This window comes from Achroia grisella, unplaced genomic scaffold, assembly GCF_030625045.1.
Source record: "Achroia grisella isolate CSIRO2021 unplaced genomic scaffold, CSIRO_AGI_Agris_v1 utg295, whole genome shotgun sequence".
NCBI lineage: Eukaryota > Metazoa > Arthropoda > Insecta > Lepidoptera > Pyralidae > Achroia > Achroia grisella.
Genome location: NW_026712783.1, coordinates 1,053,044 through 1,080,665, shown reverse-complemented (window position 1 = coordinate 1,080,665; position 27,622 = coordinate 1,053,044). Strand labels below are relative to the sequence as shown.

Here is a 27,622-nt window from a genome sequence, read left to right as displayed (position 1 = left end):
GTATGTAGTTGTTCATATTTAACCTTTAATGTTTTTTCATCTGGCGATATATAATCTATACGCATAACATAAACAGTTTCGATGCGACACAAACAAATCACTACCTATCTCGTTCTTTTGTTAGACATCCGTCCCTTGCTCGCACTATGTTTACAATTTCCTACGCTGACTCCAGTTGCATTCTCGTGCTGCGCGTGCGCACTCGTACATCTGTCATGGATCGTTGCGATCTATAGATCATTTCTCTCGTGTTATGTGTTTGTGATATAATAGCGTTGACAAAGAACTATTGAGAGCGTATGAACGTACAACAATGCGTTCTTTATGTGTTATATACGTGAATTTTTTATTGTTTTTATAACGGTTTGTTGATGGGTTCTTTGCTTTATTGTATAATTAACTATTTGTTATTGTAAATTAACGTTTTAATTACTCAAAACAATAATTTATGAAAAGCAACCAGCCAAACTATAGAATTCATGGTTTAGAATAATACCCCCTTATTGGGGAGAAGAGATTATTAGTAATAGGAACATGTAATCCAATAGCTAGCAACCTTAACAGGTTAATAATTTATTTCTTTAATGTAAAAAATGAAGCAAGCCTAGGCCTGCTTTGACTATATTAATAATTAACTGTGCCAGTGACTTCGTCCACGTGGAATTTAACTTTATTTTTCTAAAACAAAGAATTTTTCTAAAATAATAGTAGCCTAAGTTACTCCTTATTATATCAGCTACCTGCCAAAAAAAGTTCCCTAACAATCGGTCCATACATTTCAGAGATTAGCCGGAACAAATAGACAGACAGACAAAATTTGTAAAAAATGTTATTTTGGTGCATGTACTGTATTTATATTCATATGCATGTAGTAAAAAACGGTTATGTCGCTGTCCGTCCGTCCCTATGTATGCTTAAATCTTTAAAACTACGCAACGGATTTTGAATCCTTTTTTTAATAGATAGAGTAATTCAATAGGAAGCTTTATATATATAATACATGTACGCCCGTGCGAAGCCGGGGCGAGTAGCTCGTTTAAAATATTACAGATGCTTGTATGTTCACAACTGGCAGTCCCTCATCTAATTTATTAAATTCAATTCATACCTTATTACTTGCACCCTTGAGATGTCGACTTACTTGATGACAGTGTTCATACAATCTAAAGTTAATTACCTATAGGTACGTAGCACCTATCAAAAATGTTTTCTCTTATGTAAAACTAGCTGTGCCCGTGACTTTGCGTGATATTATGACCTTGATTAGATAATTAAAAAATATTAACTAATATAATAAACTAGCTACCCACCACGCCTTCACACGGGTGTACATGTATTATACATATAAACCTTCCTCTTGAATCACTCTATCTATTAAAAATCGCCTCAAAATCCGTTGCGTAGTTTTAAAGATTTAACCATACATAGGGACAGACAGTCATGGCGACTTTGTTTTAGACTATGTAATGATGATGCGAAAGTTTTTGGGTATGGATGGATGTTTGTTACTCTTTCACGCAAAAAATACTTAACTAATTTTCATGATACTTTAGAATAATATAGCTTATACATCAGAATAACACATAGGTTGTAATTTAAATGGATGTATTATGTAAATTGGGTGAAATGTAACTATAAATGTACACTAAACAACTAAATATAACAACTATATATATTATTATTTGTATATATTTATTTGCATTTCATATATATTATATAATATTAATTAGTAACCTTGTAATTGTTTTTTGACATAACTGCCCCACAACGCATTCTGTATACCTAAAGGTTAGCTGCTGGAGAATGCCATACGGCATTAAGCTCGCCTTTGTACAAGTTATATTGTGCATTAAAGAAAAATAAATATAAAATTAAAAAATAAATAAATCTCAAGTAACCTAAGTTGCGCGAAGTTGCGCGGGTCAGCTAGTATTTAATAATCTAACCCAATAAAAACCAAATAAAAAAAAATCTGATTAATTTTTTTATAAAAATGACGGATTTCCATACAAAATTCTATACAACTCAAGACTAAAAATAAGGTTCTAGCTTTTAACTTTGAAAATCATGTTACAACTATACAATCTTTCATCTCCCTCAACCCCTTACAATCTAGCTAAAAAATAAATTTCAAGTTTAAAATATTTAAAATTTTAGTAACCTTCGGATAAATAGTAGTCAACTTAAAAAAAAGGTATCATACTCAATAGATTAGTTTAGGAGACACTTCCGCAGACAGCTACACAGACGTATACAGACAGACACGTTTATTAGTTAGTTACGTTGTTTATAGAAAACATCTGTAAATATTTGTATCAGTTGTGTAGTACCCATAACAGAAGCTCAGATTAGCTTGAATCTAGATGACGCTATGTGAATTGTCTAGAGTTATTAACTGCACCGAGGAATCGAACCAGTGAACATAGGAAGTAAGGCGGTGTGCTCAACCACTGGACCACGGGGGTCGTCAATATTAGATCGGTCAATATAAAATAAACAATTTACAAATGGAATAGGTATTCAGTGACATTATTATTATCTCGAATGACCACAAAAACAATACAAATACTCTTATCATACGGTATACATGTTAAATTTAAACAATAATTAATAATATGGACTGATTTATTTACATCCAAAAGCATAAATATTTTATACGATTAAATATTTCAAATTCCTAAACTTGAATCGAGAACGTTGTGGCGTAGTGGTTAGCTACCTCGACTTGGACCGACATGTAGTGAGTTCGATTCTAGCTGACACAAAAATTATGTGAATTGATGACAGGAACAGTGTTAACAAACCAATTTAATCGAAAAGTTGGTGGTGGGCATATGAAGGCTTCAAACGCGATTTCAGATAGCGAGGCAGAATAGAAAATCCTTTATTCAAATAAACTTAAATTTAAGCTCTTTTTAATAGTCATGTTTATTTTTTAATGTACCGTTCAATTGGTAGTCAGTAGGTTCAAGCTGTCTCATCAGAAAAAAACGAGTGTGTTGCTCTTTTAAATCATTGTTGTAACTTTACATTTTTTCGTGTAAAAAGTCGTCTTCATTTTACCCCAAAAAAAAGGGTAAAGTTTTTAAATATTGAAAGATCAACTGAATCAGAGATTGCTCCGAACAAACATACAAACACACGATTTCTTAACACGACCCCATAACGGCAGTTAATATCATACATACACACGACACCGTCCTCGCCAGCGAAGACGACGACCCTAACCACACCATACCGCTCAATCAACCGGGTACCTCAACACCGGTGCCCTCAGTGTCCCCTTCGATCGATCCCCGTCCAATTCATACGAGGATGCCCTCAGTCTAAAGTCGTAACCGTCAGGCAGGACCGTTAACCGTCAACCGTCAACGGTTGGCCTTCAACCGTTCTATAAGTCCTTCCTTTGGCTTGGAGTGCCATCTGCACGCCCCCTATCGTCTGGTGAAGCTGTAAAAGCCAGCTGCAGCTAACAGCATTATATTAGTATAGTTTATTAGGTTTGTTATCCCTAAAATTAACTAAAACGTACAAATTGTGTTAGTACAAGTTTTAGATATATTAACCAGCATACGGTTGACACGGTGGCCCAGCAATGAGTTGATGTATCTTGACGCTAATACGCGTGGGTACCGGCCAGACAATGCCCCGTAATTAATACTTCCCATCCCACGGTTCATACACCCATTTCTTTCATCTTGTTAGAATTGCATTTGTATGTATTGAGGACTTATTACCTGTCATTTGTATCTGCCTGTACCGAAACGAGTAAAGGTAAATTGATTTGAATAGTGATGTAATATGAGAAAATGTTTGTTTATTATTATCAAGTCTAAGCGGAATAAAAAATTAATTTTATTTATTTAATCCGATTAGTCTAGATTTTAACTTACAATGAACACAGATGAAACTGCACAATTAACACAGCGCCATCTAGTCCCACGATAAACAGAGCTTGTGTTATGGGTACTAGACAACTGATATAAATACTTTTTTTTTGTAAGTAAATACATATATAATGTACATAGTACATGTGAATACAAATGTTTGTGCCATGCGAGGAATCGAACGCATGACCATCGGAAGTAACTGATCACTGCTGATGGAAACTTCATGGGTTATTATTATTAATCATAAAATTTTAGGAAAGGCTGCGCGTTCAGACATCCTATATAAGTAGCACCCGTTCACTAGTATGATAAATGTGCTCAGTATGCCAGCCTGTTACGGCACCATATTTTAATGATCATAGCTGAATCATGCCATCCGATCACGTCATAACTACTGTTTGCTATGTTGTGGTTACATAGTATATTAATTAGTCAGACGTTCCATAATACATAATATATATATATGTATAATAACCCTGAACAATTCACACAGTGCCACCCAGTCCCAAGATATAAGCAGAGCTTGTATTATGGGTATATATGAAACAGTAGTGTAGTAACTTTCAACCAAAAAGTCGTGAGATCAAATCTGGCCAACATAAATTTCCTGCTCAATTTGTCACCATGGGCTAACTGAACTGAACTCATTCTCCACTGGTACCAGGGCAGCGTATACCTACCATAAGTGCAGCTAGGAGTACCATTCCATTATCATCAAGTTAAAAAAATATATAATCCTGACTGACTCTCTGGTGAAGCAAACACCGACAACAAAATCAAAAATTAATCTTAGAGACGACAGGCTCCCTGGATTTAAATATATCCGAATATATAAGTGAAATAGGTACATGTCAAGTGTTGTGTTTCGAAATGACGTGGTCAATAACAGCGCCTCTGATTACACCATTTGGGATGACAGTCGTGATATATGTTGTGTATAGACCAGTGTTTCCCAAACTTTAAAATGCCTTAGCCATTCTAAATTCAAATTCAAAAATCATTTATTCATGTAGGACATTTTAGCCGCTTATGAACGTCAAGTTTTTTACATTATAATTTTTTTTCCTACCGTCCAGTTCGGTATATAGATCCAATTGAGAAGAAATTGAGAAGAACTACCCCATATAACATTAAATATTTAATTGTTCACTTGAGTAACTTAATTAATAGGGTTTTCTGCTGTTTCAAAACGCAGCTGAAATCAATATGGTAATAATAATGTCAGAGAAACATAAAGGAAAAAAATAAAATAATAGGTTTTAGGAGGAAATAACTACGAAATCGTTTTTAAATCATGTAATGGAAAATTGAACTTCACATTTCATATATTTTTAATAAAGACCATTTTCCAATGCCCATCTGTGTAGCGTGGGCCCCACGTTGGGAAACACTAGTATATACAATAGTTATACAATTAACTGACTCTCATTTGTGGTTAACAAACCACTAACATATCTGGTTGGTGCTGTCAAACTAGATAAACTAGATAAATGGTTATATTATTAATAATAGTAGGCAAATACATTATATGAAACATAATGACTATACACCCTATTTTTCGTATAACATAGTAGTGACAATGATGGTGAACGGTTACCTATACACGTTTGAAACGTTATTTAACAATAATAAAATATTTAATTAATAATTAATTAATAAATAACCCAAAAAAAACAAAGAAGCTTCTAGCTTTAGAAATGAAATACATCCATACAATACAACCTTTCATCTCTCCTTTTTTCGCATTGAAAAGTAGCCTATGTCCTTTCAGCGTCTAGACCATATTACACATATGGTCTAGACGCTAAATTAAATCGGTTTTTACCTATAGACGTTTGAAATATTATAATAAATTATATTTAACCCAAAAAGACCAAAGAAACAGATTTGGAATGTCATGTTTATTTATATTTAATCAGCAGCCTAAAAAATAAGTTTCAAGCTTCTAGCTTTAAAAATGAAATACTTCCAAACAACCTTTCATCTTCCCTTTTTTCTATTAAAAAGTAGCCTATATCCTTTCAGCGTTTAGACCATATGTGTACTAAATTAAACCGGTTTTTACCTATAGACGTTTGAAATATTATTTAACAATAATAAAATATTTAATTAATAAATAACCCAAAAAGACCAAAGAAACAGATTTGGAATGTCATGTTTATTTATATTTAATCAGCAGCCTAAAAAATAAGTTTCAAACTTCTAGCTTTAAAAATGAAATACTTCCAAACAACCTTTCAAATTCCCTTTTTTCACATTGAAAAGTAGGCTATGTCCTTTTTTAAGGTCTGGACCATATGTGTGCTAAATTTAATTCAAATCTGTTTAGTAGTTTCGGTGTGAATGCGCGACATAGCGAGTTAATTTCGCACTTATTTTATTAATATTAACTTTTTTCATAATAAAATATAGCTATATATTAATTTAAATTCATTTACGCACACTTATGTTCTACCATAAGGAATGCATGTAAAAATATATTAATTCTCTGACTACCCCTGGAATCAGGGTGAGGTTAACAACGTTCGAGAATATGAAATTACTAGTAGCTCGAGTAACAACAAATCATAGCGCGTTCTAATTTTAAGGCAGCGCCATCTAGGCGCACGGTTTGGTACTACCCAACACGTTGTCATCACATCACATTATATGTTTAGGATTTTTTCTACATTTCTCTAAAGATATTAATGGACATATTCAGATTATCAAGCAGTATATATAATTTATTATCTTTAATGATATTTTCAATCATCACGATTAAAATCTTACAATTTTATTAACGTTTCTAAGGAATAGTATTCATTTTAAATGCGAATGTTATTTTTTACTAGCTGTTACTGCGACTTCTTTCGCGTGGTATTTAACTTAATAGCTTAAGTTACTCTTTATTACATTGGCTACCTGCCAAAAAAAAAGTCCCGTCAAAATCGGTCCACCCATTTCAGAGATTAGCCGGAATAAACATACAGACAAAAATAATAAAAAATGATATTTTGGTGTATGTATCGTATTTATATTTATAAATTTAATTGCGCTGAAATAAATTTATTGAATTTAACATATAGTACTATACTATAATATTATATGAACTAGTTGTCCAATGGTAAAAATACGACCAGAATTAAATTAAGTTGTAAGTTTTAACAATATTAAGATTCTACCTGATATTTATTTATTTATTGACATCAAACTAAGTGAGCCTTACAGCTTCCCAATATTACTTAAATAACTTAGGAAAAAATGTACAAAATATGAAATATTAATAATTCCAAAAAGAATATATATATTAAAAACAATAAGAATCGACAACTTTACGTGTTATTGAGGAAATCCATTACCATTCTGCTAAAAATCAACAAGGCACATGTAAATATGTCCAGCTCAGGAAATCGATTAACGACACCGTTGAGTAGACTCAGTGCAAGAGTAATGGGAGCCTGCCGGGCCAGCTCTGTTTTTCTCCAAGGAACATCAAATCAGTGCCTTCGACGTTCTTGTACATAATTATTGGGCGCTCGTATGGATGATGATGGAGATATTGATGCTTATACCGTTTGGTTGCATTTTTCCCCTCTTAACACTTTAACTGCATACTCCATCAATGCAGTCTTACGTCTTACTTCAAGTATATCATAGCCCACCATATATGTGCTTCATTCATTCATTCATAATTTAAGAGCTACGCTCTTGTCGGTGGAGCTCTTGCCACTTTCCGCGATCTTCCATCATGCTCTTTAATTCTTGATACGACACGACTCCCATTTTGTCCTCAATTTGTTTGATGTAGCTATTCCTTGGTCTTCCCCTCCCCCTCTTTCCTTCTATTTTCCCCTCAATAATAATTTTCATGAAATCATCGTGCCGTATCAAGTGCCCTAACATTTTTCCTCGTCTATTTTCTATGGTGTTCAATATGTGTGCTATGGAGACAAAATTTCCTATTATTAACAATCCCTCCCACTGTATATTTACCGCTGCATTCTAATAATTGTATCAACAAAATGATTTTAGCACATCCAACAAATGATGACCATTTCCATATTAGAGAAGATTAACATTTATACTGTGTTACCCAACCAAGTTACACCGGGTCTTAACCTCCACCTACAATGTTTGAATATGTGGGTAGCCTCTTATACAAAATGCAATATTTAAACATGGAACGTTGCCCTAAGGTCTATACGCATTGCAACAGCGGAGAATATAACGGACGATTTTGAAAATGGAACTCTCATTCTTTAATTTCGGCTAGTTATAACGTACTGAACGGTGATTGATCGCAATCTTCTAGTTTCAAATTTATCACTAACCAGCTGTGCCCGTGGTGAAATTTATAGCCTATATGTTATTCTGATGCATAAGCTATATTCCTGTAAAGTTTCATCAAAATTCGTTCAGTAGTTTTTGCGTGAAAGAGTAATACTCACAAATTTTCGCGTTTATAATCTTATTAAGATTAAGATAAGATTATACGGAACTAGCTGTGCCTGCAGTCTCACCCGTTTGATATCAATAGCCTATGTGTTACGCTGATAATTATTCTTTATTGTTTCGGATATCTATTCAAATAACTTAGAAATTATGTTAGTAAATTAGAATATATATCCGTATCTCTCAATTCATATATATATACTAGCTGTACCGGCAAACGTTGTTTTGCCTTAAAATAAAAAAAATAAAAATTTAGGGGTGGACTACCCATAACATTTAGGTGGATGAAAAATAGATGTTGGCTGATTCTCAGACCTACTCAATATGCTCACAAAATTTCATAAGAATCGGTCAAGCCGTTTCTGAGGAGTAGGGGAACGAAAACTGTGACACGAGAATTTTATATATAAGATATATATATATTCACGACCAGATGCACTGAATCATGATGTCCAGTGCCTCTGGAGGGGTCAATCCGACTATTATAAAATACGATATTTGCTATATTAGGATGATGTTATGTGTGTTTCGGATTCACCCGTTCTCCACCCGTTGTAATTTGAACAGACCTTTAGCGTGTTGGCGGAGAAATTGGTCAGATCCTCTCTATAAATTTGATGTGAGATCTAAAATATTTATAGACAAAATATAATTTTTATGACTACTTCTTGACGGTCTCGGTGGTCTTATGGTTTAGCACCTAGCCTTACCTCGATGGTCGCGGGTTCTATTCATAAGTATGATTGTTTGTATTGGTCTGGGTGTTTTCTATGTAGAATAGGTATGTATTTACAATAAAAAAATCTAATTATCTTTGTATGTTTTTTTAAATACACCGCACCATCGCTGTGTGTATTGTAAGAAGAAATTTACAATGACATTAAATAATTATTTTTTATTTTTTCGTTTTGTCACTAGAAAAATTTTTAACATTGTCGATTTCGATCCTATATTTTTTATTTTTGCTGGTTAGTAGAAGATTGCTAGTAGCCTAATTAATTATCTTTGTATGCTTTTTTTAAAAAAAAAACACTGTCGAAGCCGATCCTAAATGTTGCGGCTGGATTCCCTTACCTTGGTTTCAATTCTTCGGGGTCACTAGAAAAAATAAAACACTAAAGCCGAATTTATATGTTGCGGCTGGACCCCCTTACCTCAGCTTCAATTCTTCCGAGTCTACGGAAGAAAACACCGTCGAAGCTAGTCCTATATGTCCTGGTCGACTTGAAATCTTTGAGCTTTTTTTAAATTTGTAAAAGAATGACAAAGGTCGCCACTGTCCTTGGCAGAGTGAGCTTGGTACTCGGCATCCGTGGGTATTATTGAACCCGGAACGTGTACACCGTAGCTAATCAGCTATGGACACCAATGACGATGGAAACAAGTTTGTGGTCCAATTCAACAGATGTTAGACAATATCTCTATTTCTACTCCTAATTGGTGGTTTGTATTCACACACTTAAACTTAAACATGTAAAGAAATAATAAAATTATTTAAAAGAGCAACACGCAAGTTTCTTGCTCGTTCTTCTTGTGATGAGTAAGCTTTCCGAATGAGCGGTAGATTAAAAAAATGTAATGACTATTCAAAAGTGCTTCATTCAAGAAAATCATTTATTCAAATAAACATACATTTATTTGAATAAATGATTTTCTATTCTTCTATTCTATTCTACTGACTACAATCAGTAGAAAGATTGTTCAGTTATTGTCTAACATCTAGTTCAGTTATTGTTTAACATTGGATGATATCCGATTCATCAGATGTTAGACAATAACTGAACTCTCTTTCTACTGACTACACTCAGTAGACAGATAGTTCTAATGACGTAAATAATATGTATAGACGACTATTCTATACATATTAAGGGGGTCGACAAATTTTGACATTTAGTACCAGGTAAAAGAAATATATTCATTTTTATCCATTTGTAGTTTTTTTTTCTATTACGTTCTTATATTTCGATATTTGTAAAAACTGTATCTATTTAAACAAATATTTTTATATTTCTTGTAATATTTTCATTGTTTATTTACCTATATCGCCATTGCTATACATTTTTTTCATTCATACATTAATTAATATAAATGAATATGTATTAAGAAAGCTTTGTTTGTTTAGAAATATGTATATTTATAATTTCCCTTACCGTTAAGTTCATATTAAAATATTGTTCATTTAAAATAGCAGTTACATTACTGAAAACTGATATATTAACACTAGTTTTTAGGCACGGTTAACCGAATACCACAAAAGTTTAATAGATCGCAGTAGTTAACTCACGTAACTTCGTTTAAATGTGTCCAAAGTTTTGTAACTTAACTATTTGGGTTAGTTGATCTGTTAAGATGTTAAACAATTAACTAAAATATTCCCATAATGTTAATTACACCTAAGTACACTGACTTGTCGTTACTGCTTATTAGTTTAACTGCAATAATTGTTGAGACGTTATCTCTATGCTCTGCTGCGTTTAAACACACAAGTTAAGGTATTTTTACTTAGGATAAAATGAGGGTAATGTTTGTCCGTATATCCGGATCTATGATGCAATATGTATAAATACATAGATACATAGACAAACAAACTAATAATACCAAAAGTAGACTAAAAAATAGAACTAAACTAAATACGTGAAGAAAACATTGTAAACCTTTTTACGAAAATTGCGCGGATGAAATTTCGCACACTTATAGTTTATATAGAGAAGCGAATGCAAATATAAAAAAAAAAGCATATACTTTACCGCCTTGCTTCCGATAGTTGCGGGTTCAATTCCTCATACGGAACAAACATTTGTATTCGTGAGTATGGTTGTTTGTATGGGTCTGGATGTTTTCTATGTATATTATGTATGTATTTTAATGAAACTAAAATGTATCTATGTATGCATATCCGTTGTTTAGTACCCGTAACACAAGTTCTGCTTAGCTTGGCCTAACATACCTAACATGGCCCTATGTGTATTGTCCTGAGATTATAATATATCTCAGGACAATTTATACAGCGCCATCCATTACTTATTATTATCCATTATTACTTACCATCAGGTGAGTCTCAAGCTTGTTTGTCCCCTATGTTATAAAAAAACGACTATCTCTAAACACTAGAACAGCAAATAAAGAATTATTTATTTGTACCACATACCAAGTTCCGCACCGCTGCATCAAACAGAAGTCTTCGGTTAGCTCGGTTACGCTACAGATGTTGCAAGAACTAAACAAGAACAAACACCCACATCTTAAGCCAATGTCACAAGATTCACTTTCGAAAATCAACCGCTAAATAAACCCTGGTATTTGTTATCTATTGTTAATCCAGCAAGGTGCTAGTCCGAACTCTTTTGAAATACACTCGATGGGATGTTTTCGTTCAATTATAGGACACTGACATTGTGAGCTGATCGAAGCCTAGTTTTTATTAATACTCTTATTGGACCAAATGCAGAAAGTAATTAAAATAGGTAATATACATTCACTGATACAAAAGGTGGTCTTATCGCTAAGCAATTTCTTCAAGACTTCTTCGACGTGGATAGAGAAAGTAAAGATAACAAAGTCAATTTTAAAGTTGATTCCCAAATTGAGGGAATTTGGAAATTGAAACTAACGGTCGTCAATCTTTTAGTAGCCATTTGGTGCTAATAAAGTGGTGGTGTTGTGGAAATAGAAGTGTTAAACTATCATAGGTTTAGTTACGATTAGCTAATTTACTTTCATTATCATCATTATAACCTTCAGTGCCTCGCTAATATATAACATTACAGTAAGTTCATCACGATTCAGAAATAATTAATCCTGGCTTTGTCACGGTCATTATAAACTACTAAGTTCTGGAAGTTCCTCTCCAACATCAAATTAACCTATCACGGGCCATCAAAATTAATGGCTCGTTAAATTTTTATGACACTAATTTCTCTGAATAAATTTCACGTCATCGAAAGTGGTCGCGCATCAGATAACAATACTTTCTTTGTTGCGGTCTATTTAACTAAATATGGGTAATTGTGGATTTAATTACGTAACGTCGGCGCAATCACGCGTTGTCTCAATGTCAGATATTTTAACGAAGCAATTGCACTTGTATAAGGAATCGGTGATTTTTTTATGGATGATGGAATGGTGCACCCGCCACTCCTGTAAACTTGGCACACGATATTAAAAATTCGAACTTTTTTTTAGAATTCTGACATCCTTTTGAATAGTTCTATAGTTCTCTATAATTATTTTAAATAGTTCTGATGTTTAATTAAAAAAAAATTGCACGAAATCACAAAAATCACAAATTTCTTCGGAGTTCTAGCTTGCTTTACAATAGTTAAAATTCGTATTTTGTATATCGTGTAGTATGTTCACAGGAGTGCACCCGCCTGCGCTAACGGTTTACACTGGCGCGGCACCAGTGGAGGATGTTAAGACGAACTGTCAGATCAGTTAGTCCATCGTAACAAATTCACCAAGAATTTATCACGATGGTTTCCAGGGTGGAAATGCGATATGCGTGGACGTCATCCTGACATGGTATTCATTGCTGCCAATGGTCTTTAGAGGGGATGCTGATTGTTAGTAATGTGTTAACATTACTACAAACACAAAAAATACTCACCTATCTTAGCCGCCAAGCAGCTAGGTGTCTGTGTATTTTTTGTGTGAATAAATGTAATTTAATTTTACAATTAAATGTGTAATTATAAAATTAAAAATGAAAAAAGCTGGTTTTGTAATCTATGGTTCACGTGAAAGGTGTAATGGGGCAGTGAAATTACAGGATAAGACGCATGATATCCCCCGAAATAGTAACTCATGAACTTTGTAAACAGTTGTTGATGTTCGTATAAATATCTATTGGTACGCATTTCGTCCCCACAAAAATGTCTGCATGTGAATAGAAAAGTCTATGTACAGCATTTTATCAACTAATCAATCTAATGAAAGGAAAGCATTCAAATGACCCACATACGGAATGAGGGAGATAGAACAGGACGAAAAGATCACTGACGTGCCCCATTGAAATACAATAGTCACCCCCATCTCCCAAGCCACCCTTAAAGTCAACAGTTTCAAATTCTTTTGTTTTAAGATCGATTACAAGAACAATGGTTTGTTAATCAACTGTAGGAAAAAGAGCATAATGTTATTCTATTTTTTTTTATACGCAGAAATTTAAAATTGTTTTTTAAGAATCCTAGATAGATAAATAAATCAGATAAATAAAAATATCTAAGTATTTATATCAGTTGTCCCTAGTTACCCATAATATAAGCTCTGCTTACAGTGGGACTAGTTGCCGCTGTGTTAATTGTCCAGGGTTATATATTTATTATTTATATTATTTACTGCTAGCTGTATCCGCGTCTTCGTCCGCGTGGAATTTAACTTTATTTTTCTCAAATAAAAGTAGCCAAGTTACTCCTTATACATCAGCTACCTGTCAATAAAAGTCCCGTCAAAATAGGTCCAGCCATTTCAGAAATTATGTAATAATTTCAAATTTTCAAAATGACAGACAGACAAAAATTGTAAAAAAATGTTATTTTGGTGTATGTACTGTATTTATACGCATGTAGTAAAAAACTGTTATTTCAATATTACAAACAGATACTTAAATTTTATTTATATGTATTCATTCATCTCGATTCGTAGTCATCTCCTTTGGCATTTACTCTCCCTTTCTTGCTACGAAATTAATGCACAATTAGCATAGAATAGTACGCTATCAACAATATTGCATTACGTGATCGTTACTTCTTAGAAATAGATCTTTTGTATTCACCGTTGAGAGGAAAAGGACAGTAACCTAGTTACAAAAGGATTGCGTCAAGATGTACTTAGACCAATCGCTAAGTGGAGCGAATCGTTGTACTCCTCGAATTTATTTTATTTATTTATTTATTACATCACACATCTCAACACAATCGTCTCGACAGCTGCATATAAATTATTATATAAAAAAACGAAATAAAAATAATTCATTAAATTAGGATGAAATCATTATATACAAAGAAAAAAATAATAATAAAAAAACCAATAATAATAATAAAGTAAAAAATGCATTTCTATCACTGCGGAGCATCGCCAACTGTGTATGATGTGTGTGTAAGGGGCCCATCTCAGCATTATGCCATGACAAAAGCCACGACGCTGATTTTCAGCGGAACCCTGAATATGTGATTCACGGACAAATGTGCATATAATATAATTAATTTAATACAATATCATATATAATCAAACATAGTTTAAAGGGTATTTATAAATAAATAGTCTGCTGTGTGGATTACTCAATTTTTTTAGTGAGTGAACGAGTAACCAAAATATTAAATGAAGAAACTGTATAATTAGAGTATGCAGGCATAAAGAAATCATTTATACAGTTACTACTATATAGGACATTAATTATATTGGATATTATTGACTATTATCAACTTGTTTAAAACTATAATTCCTGACTCAATAATATCAATTTATACTTAGTTTTAAAAGTGTACAATGTCTTAACGCATCGCACAGGGGGGGCAAGTTCAACACTTAATTTACAAAGTATACCTTGCTAGAACGTCGTCTCCTAGTGGTTATCTACCCTGATTTAGACGAAATAGTCTTGAGTTAAAATCTAGTGGACTTTGTCATGGAACTTTTCTTACATCCTCATAACAGTTTGATAATAGAATGAAGAAATGTTGCCCTTATATACCAATAGCGCAGGCAAGTGCACCAAAGTCAGTCAATATTTAATCAAATAGGTATAATCATTTATCCAGTAGTCATGATCATTTATACAGATAGGACATTTTTGTATTTCAAATTTTTTTATCGCTATGCTTACCGCCCAGTTCAGCTGCCTCCTTCAATTGACAAGGACGGGCGTGAAACTCAACTCGTTTATTTCTTTTTACTTTATTCTTTTCTCCCATATTTATTGAAGAAATTCTGTTATATCCTATGTTAATAAAGTCAGTTATAATCATTTATCAGGTACGACATTTTCGTTTTTCAAATTATTTTATTGCTATGCTTACCATCCAGTTCAGGTACCTCCTTCAGTTGACAAGAACGGGCATGAAACTCAACTCGTACATTTTTTGTTTTATTCTTTTCTCCCATATTTATTAAAGAAAATCTGCTATGTTCTTTTAAATACCATTAAACAATTGTACTGCGGATACTCGGTAGGTGGCAGGAAGTAGCCAATCACACTGCCCTCATTGGTCGATAATTAATCTGACATTGTGACTGCTATTCATCGGGATTACCGTTACCACACAGATTTTATTTGGTTACTAAGTAATTTAAGCCATATTTGTTTGTTGGTAAGCGGTCGTTGCAAAACTCGAGCGGTGTCAGTTCCGGCGACCAATTACTACTACAAAAAACTGCATTTATTGCGTCATGATTCCTTATAGAGATGGGCAAAGGATTTAATAGTTATTATTGTTAAAACGTGGTTTGTAAAAAAGCACTTTTGTTACTTGTTGACTATAATGAAAAGCGTGCTTAAAAAGTACGTTTTTCTTATAATACTTTTTTGCAGAAAAACATGGCAAATGTTCTATAAAATAGAGGCGCTTCTGCGCAAACAATTTTTCGAAATATATTACCTATAGGAATTCAGATATGGAATAGTAGGCTGATCGTATCAAAGCCAGTAAATGTGTGTTTTCAGAAAGAATAAAAAAAAAACAATCAAGTGCTCTGAAAAAAGGTAAACTCATATATAGGTATATGACTTGAGTATATTACTCGCATCCTTGACTGTGCCTAATTTAGGGACTCAATTCCATGCAGCTCTTACATATTTGACATATTTGTGATGGACAGTACTTGTTTTTGAAATAGAAATTACCTTTATTCAAATAAATTCAGTACACACAACAACAATCAAATTTCAAATAATTTCATTCAAATAAATTCTCACTACACACAATTGCTTGCAATCAATAGCACTATAAATAAATCTTATGTTGTATTATGTATTGTATATTCTTATGAACATGTTGTGTGTGATTAGTAACAAACAAATAAACGATATATCTATCTATCTATCTAAAATTAGAGTAATACAATTAGTAAAAGTATTTCATTATTACGGCCAGCTAACAAAGACAGTTATCGGTCGTGTTGCCAGTCGAGGAAATAAAAGACACTATTCAGTCTTTTGTCCTTTAAAAAAAAATATTTGAAGAACAAACTACAATTCTCTCTCGATTCAGACTCTGTTCAGTTCTCGTTCCAAAAAGTACAATCACTAGAGGAACAAATTTCAACGTTCTGTTTAACGGTTCCCGGTCCATTCCAACGAACCTCTAGCGATTTAAGCAGGAGTTCTCCTATAGCCGTTCACTACTTTTTCGGTCTACTCTAATGCTAGCCGCATTAGAGTCTTACGCCTTACAGCTTCACCGGACGATAGGGGGCGAGTGTAGATGGCACTCCAAACTTGCACGTCTTATGGAATAGAATAGAATAGAAAATCATTTATTCAAATAAACTTAATTTAAGCACTTTTGAATAGTCAACATTTTTTTAAATCTACCGCTTATTCGGAAAGCTGTCTCATCACAAGAAGAATAAGCAAGAAACTTGTGTGTTGCTCTTTTGAACAATCCTTGTAAGTTCACATTTTACAAGTCGAAACGTGTGAATACAAACTACCAACCAGTACTAATTTATTTAGGCTCAAGTATAAAAACACAATAAGATTAAATCAGTCTAGTGATAAGAGCAGACCAGTCCCTACAAGCAGCACTCGTTCGTATGGAGCGGCTGAAGGCCAATCCCCGCCTGACGGATACGATTTTAGCCTGAAAGCTGTCGTAATTTCGATCTCCGTTTAAATTGCGCGGAGGATCGATCGGAGGGAGAACACTGCCTTCTGCATTCTCTCATTTTGGTCCAATACAACGTAAAGCCAAGTTGCAGCAAACATTAGTATTGGAAAAAATGTGTCATTGTACTTTATCACCCGCCTACGTTTATCTATACTGCAACAAGCAATACTTCCGCCAGTGTGCTCCACTACCGCATTGATAAAAAAATGACTGATAGCTTCTGAAATTGCTCACAATGTAATTAAATGTATTACTGTTTACAGACTGTTTTCTAGGTATGGTAATTCTCTTATGGAGATTTTTATCTCTTTTGTATTAGCTTTTCACAATAAAACATGCGTTGACATACTTAAGGACTGTGTCATGCCTCTACCCTGTAATGTCAGTCTCGGTGGTTTAGCTCTCCGCTTTACCTCCAATGGTCGCGGGTTCGATTCCTTGCGCGGTCCAAACATTTGTATTTGGGAATGTGATTGTTCGTATCGGTCTGGGTGTTTGCTATGTATATTATATGTATACCCTGTTCTTATTTTTATTTCTCTATCCACCTAAAGGTAGTCTGGAAGAGATTGCTAGCGATAAAGCCTTTTGTATCAGTGTATATTTTCTATTTTAATTGTTTTTGTTTTTGTTCTGTAATTGGTGCTATAAAGAGTATAATAAATAAATAAATAAAATAAATATATTGATAAAAACAAATCTAAATATTTATATCAGTTGTTTAATACCCATAACAAAGCTCTGCTTAACTTGGGATTAGGTGACGTTGTGTGAATTGTCTAGGGGTTGTGTGAATTATTATTTTCATTGTCGTCTCATTAATTCGGTTTTTCCTGGATTTTTACGCTTTATGCCGTATACCATACTTATTATTATTAATATATTATTATATCTCACCCTTATTACACCCAATATTTCATAATTCAACTTGGTGTATAGTAGTCACCATCTATATAGAAATCCAAATGTCGATAATCAACAGGTAAAATATATGAATAATCAATATGTTTCTTAGTATAAAATACATTCATACTTCCCGATCAGACTTACAAGAAACCAATGATGTACTGTCGCAAAAATGTTTTAATTGTGATGATTAATAATCATTAACTAAAACGCTTTAGATAATGATGATTATTTGTGTATATTTGATTTTATAACTTCATGATGTCACGTTATTTGGTCTCTGAAAACATTTACTTACTTTCTTATTTAATTTAGTATTTTACAAGTAGTCACCTACTGGTCGAATTTCGACCATAATTAATTTAACATTTAGTAAGACTATAGACAAATAATATTAATATATTCTCGATTTGACCACAGACTCATTACATAGTATAAAACAAAGTCTTAGATTGTGTGACTCACATTCTCTATGGTTGTTAAATTTGTCTATTAAATTTTCTATGTCTAAAAGAATCCCTGGATTGTGTGACTCACATTCTCTATGGTTGTTAAATTTGTCTATTAAATTTTCTATATCTAAAAGAATCCCTGGATTGTGTGACTCACATTCTCTATGGTTGGTAGATTTGTCTATTAAATTTTCTATATCTAAAAGAATCCCTGGATTGTGTGACTCACATTCTCTATGGCTGTTAGATTTGTCTATTAAATTTTCTATATCTAAAAGAATCCCTGGATTGTGTGACTCACATTCTCTATGGTTGTTCATTATGACTCAAATTTATTGCGATCTGAACTAAATGATATTGTATTACAATTTCTATTGTGTAATGCGACGCGAAAATCTTGACCAATTAAGGACTCAGCCATTTTGGTGTCATTAAACAAATCCACGCTAATTGTTCACATTGTAAAAGCAATTAATTGTAATAAACTACTAATTATGACGATCGCTGGTCTAGTGGTTTGGCACACCGTCTTGTTCCGATGATCACGGGTTTGATTCCTCGCATGATGTAAGAATTTGTGTTCATAGGTATTTTACAAGTCTTTGTACTTGTCCGAGTGGTTTTTTTATCTTTATTATATTATAAACGCGAAAGTTTGTGAGTATGGATGGATGTTTGTTACTCTGTCATGCAAAGACTACTGATCGGATTTTGTGAAACTTTACAGTAATATAGCTTATACATCAGTATTCTGATGTTATTAGTACATATAGGCTATAAATAATTGTGATTTACTCATCTTAAATGGGGGGGACTGGGCGGAGGCCTATCCATTTTACATTGCTAGCAATCGATTCATTAGTCTATATTAGTAGCAATTCGCCTCACTCGTTCTAGTCAGTTTTTTTTTGAGGCTTGATAATGGAATGGTGCACCCGCCTGCGCTAACGGTTTACGCTGGCGGGGCACCAGTGAAGGATGATATGATGAGCATGATGTCAGGTCAGTTAGCCCATCGTGACAGATTAATCAGGAATTTATCACGATGGTTTCCAGGGGGAACCGCGAGGAGGTCAACCTGACATGGTACATTGCTAGCAATGGGGTCAACAGTCCTCATTACTAACAATCCCCTTCCCCCCTTTACCCCATCGTGGATTTATCATGATGGTTTCCAGGGGGAACTGCGTGCAGGTCTACCTGACATGATACCTTGCTACCAATGGGGTAATCTGACCACATAACTGACAATCCCCTTCCGCCGGTCTGGTCAGTTAACCTATCGTGAATTTATAACGATGGTTTCCAGGAAGAACTGGGTGGAGGTCAACCTGACATGGTATATTGCTTGCAGTGGGGTCATCAGTCCACATAACTAATAATCTCCTTCCCTCTCCACGTAGACATATTACAGATGCATCGCAATCTGTTCATTAGTCCTCATTACTAACAAACCCTTTTTCACGTAGACACTTTATAAATTCTTCCTCGGTAACGGATAATTTCAAGTTCGCTGGACGTCTCGTGGCTGCGGCGATGGTACAGTTAACCAGTATTATGTTATCTCTGACCACAGATAACATGATACTATAACTGATATGTTCATCTATAGTGATAATTTTATTTATTCAACCAGTGGTCCCGCGATTTCCTACACGTGTAAATTTATAGATCAATTCATATTTAAAATATCTTTATTCATGTAGGTCTATTACAGATTCTTATGGTATGTCAAATCTACCGTGAGAACTGATAAAAGAGAGAAGAACTGATAAAAAATTCAGTTCGTATTATTTTCAAATAAATGTAGTACAATCAAATCAAATTAATTTTATTCCTGTAGGTCTATTACAAACTCTTATGGTACATCAAAAGATAAGTCTACCTGTCTATTTTTAACCCTAGACACAGAACACAGTGCCATTTAGTCCCACGGTAAACTAGAGCTTGTATTATGGGTACTAGACAACTTATATAAACACTTAGATCTTATTTTTTGTACATACATACATAATATACATAGAAAACACCTACACCAATGCAAACGATCATACTCATGAATACAAATATTTCTATCGTGCGAAGAATCAAACCGTTCGATACAAATACATTTGTATTAGTTGTCTAGTACCTATAAAACAAGCTCTGCTTAGTTTGGGACTAGATGACGCTGTGTGATTTGTTCAGGTTTATTATTATTATACCCTGAGACTACTGTATATGCTAGTTGCTATTGCTAGCGTTAATTTTCGTCTTGTGATTTACTCATCTTACATTTGTCATAATGGTTTCCAGGGGGAACTGGGCGAAGGTCATTATATGAGACTTTATTCTTATATTTCGATTTAAATTTTTCGGTCTATCTCCATCATCCATCCTTGGTGCTAATTGGTGGTTTGTATTCACACACTTAAACTTAAAAATGTAAAGTAACAATAACATTATTTAAAAGAGCAACACGCAAGTTTCTTGCTCGTTCTTCTTGTGATGAGACAGCTTTCCGAACGAGCGGTAGATTAAAAAAAATGTAATGACTATTCAAAAGTGCTTCAATGTAAGTTTATTTGAATAAATGATTTTCTATTCTATTCTATTCTTGAGATGTAATCTTCGCGTTTAGTTTAGTCGTGACAAGGTAACAAATAAAGGCACACTTTCGAGTTTATGTATTTGTGAAACTAGTCATCATGATACATATAAGGGCAGGTGTCTTTCACCAGTGCGTCACCAGTCCACTTTTTATAGATTCAGTTACATTATTAATCTGGTCTTTGATATCTTGTTATGTAGGTCGAATGGTTGGCTAGATATTATAACTCTACCTACTATTCTTTATTATTATTCTTTAGATATTATAACCTTAAGTTATGTCACAAAATACATGTTAATCGGGTTCGAGAAAGTGTGACATTTATGACAAGTTAGTGTCACAAACTTAAGTGTCAAATTAGAGAAAGGACCTTTCTTAGAAAGAAAAGAAGGGAAAAATCTAGAAAACCCTTTCTGGGATGGTATCTTAAATTTCATATTACATTTCAAATTTACTATTAAAATTGTTAACTTTTTGACAATTATGGCCTTGATGTCCTTTCTACTCCCAAACTTACTACCCATACTAATTGTAACGAATTATAGATTATTTTTATAATAAAAATATCAAACTAATAATGCCGCTTCTTACTGTATTAATTATCAAATAATTCGAAATTGTGACCTTCCGAAAAGTATTACAATCATTAACTAACCGTTTACCTGCTTTTACTTTATGATTTCTAAGAAAAAACAAACAATACCTAATACTTAGTGAGTGTTACAAATTGCTTACATGCATTTATTACTTAACAATGTAGAGAAAAAGTGTGTTGAATAGAGGTAGCTGAGAAAAGATAATGGTAGGCGATCGATTTGGTTTAGTAGTGCCACTTTAGTTGTCGTTCAGACTTCGTCGAGGGAGGACGTGACGCGCGCTCCCTCAGTTATCAAAACGTAATTATAAAATAAGCAAAGAATCCATTAGTTAAATTGCTTTTGTCATTAAAGTGATATAGTGAAGTTTCTGTGATATAACATTCCAAACATGCGTCGCATGAAAATCAATATAGATCCGGATTTAGGTGATCTGGAGGAGATGTTAGCGAATGTACAGAGTCAACTTGAAAACGAAATAGTTTTGGAGAAAGAGTCCAAAATGCCCTCACTGACCAACGTTCAGGAGTCCCCGAAAATGGTGAAGAGGAATTCTTCATTCAACCGCGGCGAGAAAATGGAACAAAGGCGACCGCTGCCCAGACCACCTCTCGGTAGAACTTATAGCGAGGTAAACTCCGGCAGTCACTCATTGAATGGTGAATACAGGAATGGTCATTATAGGAATGGGGAAAGTGAGTACTGTGAACCTAATGTGGATTATGGCACTTTACGAGGATCGCAGAACAATCTGAAGGCAGATGAAATGGGCTCACAATCTTCGTTAAGATCGTTCAGATCAGAGCCTATGCAAAGGCACTCTGTATTGAGTTTACCAGATAATAGAGGGTCATCTGCGTCCCTCAATGGAAGGGGGAAGACTGCCACACTGCCAAGAGGATATGGATCCAACAGGGAGAAGAAATGGGAAGAATATTGGGCACAGTAAGTTTTAATTTTTAAGCATTTACAAAGGCAACCATTACAGTTTGCGTGGGCATTTCTATCTCACCTATTTCAGCAGCCAAGCAGCTTGTGTGAGCTCTATTTCAGTTGAAGAGTGGCGGTGAATTTCAATTCTCTGTAATGACAACGTCGGAGGGGCACCATTGGTTATACATGTTGATGTCCTGTCAGTGGTACTATACGCAACTATTGCCAATCAATGTTTGCCATTATTAAAAAAAAGTTATTACCTAGGGTTATAAATGTAGACTGTATGCCAGTCTTATGATTCAGAATGTGATTTATATGATGCACTTGTAAATCTAATACTCATTTTGTAGATATTGGAGTCAGATTCTTGTAACAAAATATACTTATCAGTTTTTAATTTATTTTATATACAAGTCCTATACAGAATGTGATTTTTATGATGCACTTGTAAATCTAATACTTATTTTGTAGATATTGGAGTCAAATTCTTGTAACAGAATATACTTATCAATTTTAAATTTATATATCGAATAAGAAAAGATTGATAAGTAAGGTAAAAGAGGTAGATAAGGCTGATAAGTAACGGTAGAACGATAGTATAGGTTGAAAATAAAGTCATCTCAAGAAGTGCTTAATCTGAAAACGTGACATGTATTGATTACTTGATTTATTTCCACAAAAATAACTGACTTTCAGCTTATTTATTCTCCAATAGAGATGATAGAGGAATGGTGTATCCGCCTGCGTTAACGGTTTACGCTGGCGGAGCACCAGTGGAGTATGATAAGATGAGCATGAGGTTAGGTCAGTTAGCCCATCCTATTAAAATCGCCACGAATTTATCACGAGGTTTCCAGGTCAACCTGACATGGTACATTGCTAGCAATGGGGTTGGCCCACATTACTATCAACCCCCCCCCCCCTCCCCTCCCCTCCAATGGTGTGTTTAAAGTTACTTTTTTATTCCATATAGAAATTAAGTTATTTATTCTATAAGTGTAAATTACGATTTGGTTATTATACATATATTTATAAGAGGGTATAGAACTCACTGAAATTGGTATGATTTATTTTATGGTTTGCCCCTAAGAATTCAACAATTCCAGAAGCATCTACAATAATTAATTCCAATGATACGAATAGTAACTATTATGTTTCCTCAACTCAAAGGATACGCATTCCATTCTCGACCAAGCAGCTAATGCAAATCGTCTATTAATTACCTTTGAGGAAATACAAACGGTACTGTAATTACAGCTACGTATTAATTTTTATTTGATTAAGTTACTTTACGGCACGGGTTCAGTACTCAAATTAAATAAAAATTATGTTGCAATAAATCTTATTAATATTATAAAGGCAAAAGTTCGTGAGTTTAGATATAGATGTTTGTTACTCCATCACGCAAAAAATACTGAACGTATTTTGATGAAACTTTACAGTAATATAAGCTACAGCTTACATACATACATCAGAATAACACTTAGGCTATAAATTTCACATGTGTGTGACACGTACACAGCTATTAAATATAATATTATTTTATTCTGATCACTGAGATCAATTCCCATTATGTTTTACTTAATTAGGTATGAAAAAGTTTTAAGTTACTCTTATAAGAAATCTCTCATCTCGATATTATTAGTATATGTAATTAATTTTTACGTTTATGTATGTAAAGCTTTTTTTAAATCAATTTAACATAATTAATATCAAAATTACGATTTACTTAATTTAATTATATAATTAGAAAAAAATAACAGTTACGCTCAGATCAGTTTTTAGATTATAATTTTATACTTTTAATTTTTAAAATAGATTAAGTATGTTATACATGTATGTATATAAAATATAATATTTTTTATTTCGAATATACAGCATAGAAAATAATAATACAAGTAATATTATTATAGAAGTAATAATATATATCCATTAAGTAAGGAAATGGACTTCCGCAAAGTAACACCTTATTCCATAAAAAATATGGCAAAGAAAAGATATAAATAACATATTAAGTTACATATATATAAATTACATTAGGCGGCCTTATTGCTGAAAGCAATATTTTCAAGGCAACGTTAGTAATACAGATTTAATTATTGAACACGTAGACCACCAGATACGCAGATCACCAGTTTTTTTTTGCATATCTCTCATGCAAAAAAAAAACTGGAGAGTTATAAGTTTTTATACTAAAAGAGAGTTTGGAGTTGAATATATTTAGTATCTATTTTCAATAGACACTAAATATAGTTTCTCCTGTTTAAAATTATATAATATAGATTTTATTGTACTAAACTAGAGTGTTAATAATTATTTCCATTAAAAGAGAGAGTTTTGAGTTATTCCATTGGAATCAAAATATATTTTTTCTGTCTAAAGTTATATAATTATAGATTTTATTGTACTAAACTAGAGTGTTAATAATTATTTCCATTAAAAGAGAGAGTTTTGAGTTATTCCATTGGAATCAAAATATATTTTTTCTGTCTAAAGTTATATAATTATAGATTTTATTGCACTAAACTAGAGTGTTAATAATTATTTCCATTAAAAGAGAGAGTTTTGAGTTATTCCATTGGAATCAAAATATATTTTTTCTGTCTAAAGTTATATAATTATAGATTTTATTGCACTAAACTAGAGTGTTAATAATTATTTCCATTAAAAGAGAGAGTTTTGAGTTATTCCATTGGAATCAAAATATATTTTTTCTGTCTAAAGTTATATAATTATAGATTTTATTGCACTAAACTAGAGTGTTAATAATTATTTCCATTAAAAGATAGAGTTTTGAGTTATTCCATTGGAATCAAAATATATTTTTTCTGTCTAAAGTTATATAATTATAGATTTTATTGCACTAAACTAGAGTGTTAATAATTATTTCCATTAAAAGATAGAGTTTTGAGTTATTCCATTGGAATCAAAATATATTTTTTCTGTCTAAAGTTATATAATTATAGATTTTATTGCACTAAACTAGAGTGTTAATAATTATTTCCATTAAAAGATAGAGTTTTGAGTTATTCCATTGGAATCAAAATATATTTTTTCTGTCTAAAGTTATATAATTATAGATTTTATTGTGCTAAACTAGAGTGTTAATAATTATTTCCATTAAAAGAGAGAGTTTTGAGTTATTCCATTGGAGTCAAAATATATTTTGGCAGGTAAAATATATTTTGACTCCAATGGAATAACTCAAAACTTATATAATAGATATCATTTTAAATTTTATGCTGATTATTAATTTAAGGATGTTAATAATAGTAATTAATTAAATTTATTTGCTTAAACCATTTTTAATGTTTGATTAATTAGTGAGATAATATTATATTAATTACAGAATTGTTTTAAGCTATTTGCCAAATTAAATATCTAATGAACATCCTTTTTAAATTACGATAGTTGCAAACAAGGATAGCCATCAGACCTATCTCATGGTAAACGGTTGACCTACCGAGTATACATATCAAAATACTAGCTGTTCCCTCGACTGAGTCCGCGTGGAAATTAACTTTATTATCTAAAATAAAAGTAGCCTAAGTTACTCCTTATTTCATCAGCTACCTGCCAAAAAAAGTCCCGTCAAAATGTGTCCAGCCATTTCAGAGATTAGCCGGAACAAACAGACGGACAGACAGACAGACAAAAATAATAAAAATGTTATTTTGGTATGTGTACCGTATATATATATATATATATATTTATATGCATGTAGTAAAAAAACGGTTATTTCAATATTACAAACAGACACTCCAATTTTATTTATATGTATAGATAAAATTTTGTCCAGAAAATATTTTTTCTACGGTGTGTCATATTTATCATTATGGGGTTTAACAAAAAATAGATTCTCAGACCTACCGATTATATATATAAAATTTCATAAAAATCGGTCAAGTTGTTTCGGAAGATTTTTGTTACAAAACACATAATACGAGAATTTTACATATCAGATGCGTGTTATTACTTCCGAATAAAATTATTTCTTTCTTTCCTTTCACTGCGTGCTAAGTTCTACAGAACGTGTGAACTGTGTGGTAAAGACCTATATTGACAATCCTGACCCTGACGTCCTTGGTGGTTTCGCGGTTTTATTAGCTGTCTCATCCAATGGTCGCGGTTTCGATTTCCGAACAATAAGAATGTGTATATATTAAATATTGTTGTATGAGTGTTTGTATTGTCTGGATTTTCTGTTTATGATGTATTTATTTGTCAAATAATGTATTGTTGCTTCTCGCGATATCGTCTGATTTTTGATATAAAGGTTAGCCTACATCCGTTCTCGTAATATTAGTATAATCTAATTTCACGGTAAAATTCATTAAGATTAATTTAACGGTTTAATCGCGAAAAGATTAACATACATAGAATAGAATAGAATAGAAATCATTTATTCAAATAAACTTACATTGAAGCACTTTTGAATAGTCATTACATTTTTTTAATCTACCGCTCGTTCGGAAAGCTGTCTCATCACAAGAAGAACGAGCAAGAAACTTGCGTGTTGCTCTTTTAAATAACTTTATTATTACTTTACATTTTCAAGTTTAAGTGTGTGAATACCAACCACCAATTAGCACTAATTCAAATAAATACTCAAATAAGGGGAAATATAATAATAGAGGGGATGGGGATTGATAATAATGTGGAGTAATAATCCCCATTGCTAGCAATGTACCATGTCAGGTTGACATCCACGCGGTGCTCCCTGGAAACATCGTGGTTGCCATTTGCCAAGATGAGCTAACTGACTTGACTGCATGCTATCATCATCCACTGGTGCCCCACCAGCGTAAACCGTTAACGCAGGCGGGTGCACTATTCCATTATCATCCAGAAGATATCAAAAGTCCTTAAATTAAGTTATTTTGAGTAAAGAATTTTTTATTCTATTCTGTTTAACAGAAGTGCACGTGCGTTATTAAAAATAATATATTAGTATTCTGCACTCGTTCTCTATAGAAACTATAAGTGTGCAAAATTT

The 27,622-nt window shown here is 32.9% G+C and overlaps 1 protein-coding gene across 1 annotated transcript in view; it reads left to right on the top strand.

Annotated features, from left to right (window-relative positions):
- Window positions 1-225: 225 nt before the first annotated feature.
- The window catches only part of LOC131843305 (protein enabled-like), a 46,508-nt gene continuing 19,111 nt past the window's right edge, over window positions 226-27,622 (top strand). Inside the window, exons 1-2 of the mRNA XM_059191927.1 lie at window positions 226-363; window positions 22,045-22,635. Coding sequence (XP_059047910.1) covers window positions 22,082-22,635 — 554 coding nt within the window. The 5' untranslated portion in view covers window positions 226-363; window positions 22,045-22,081. The remainder of the gene's footprint in view (window positions 364-22,044; window positions 22,636-27,622) is intronic.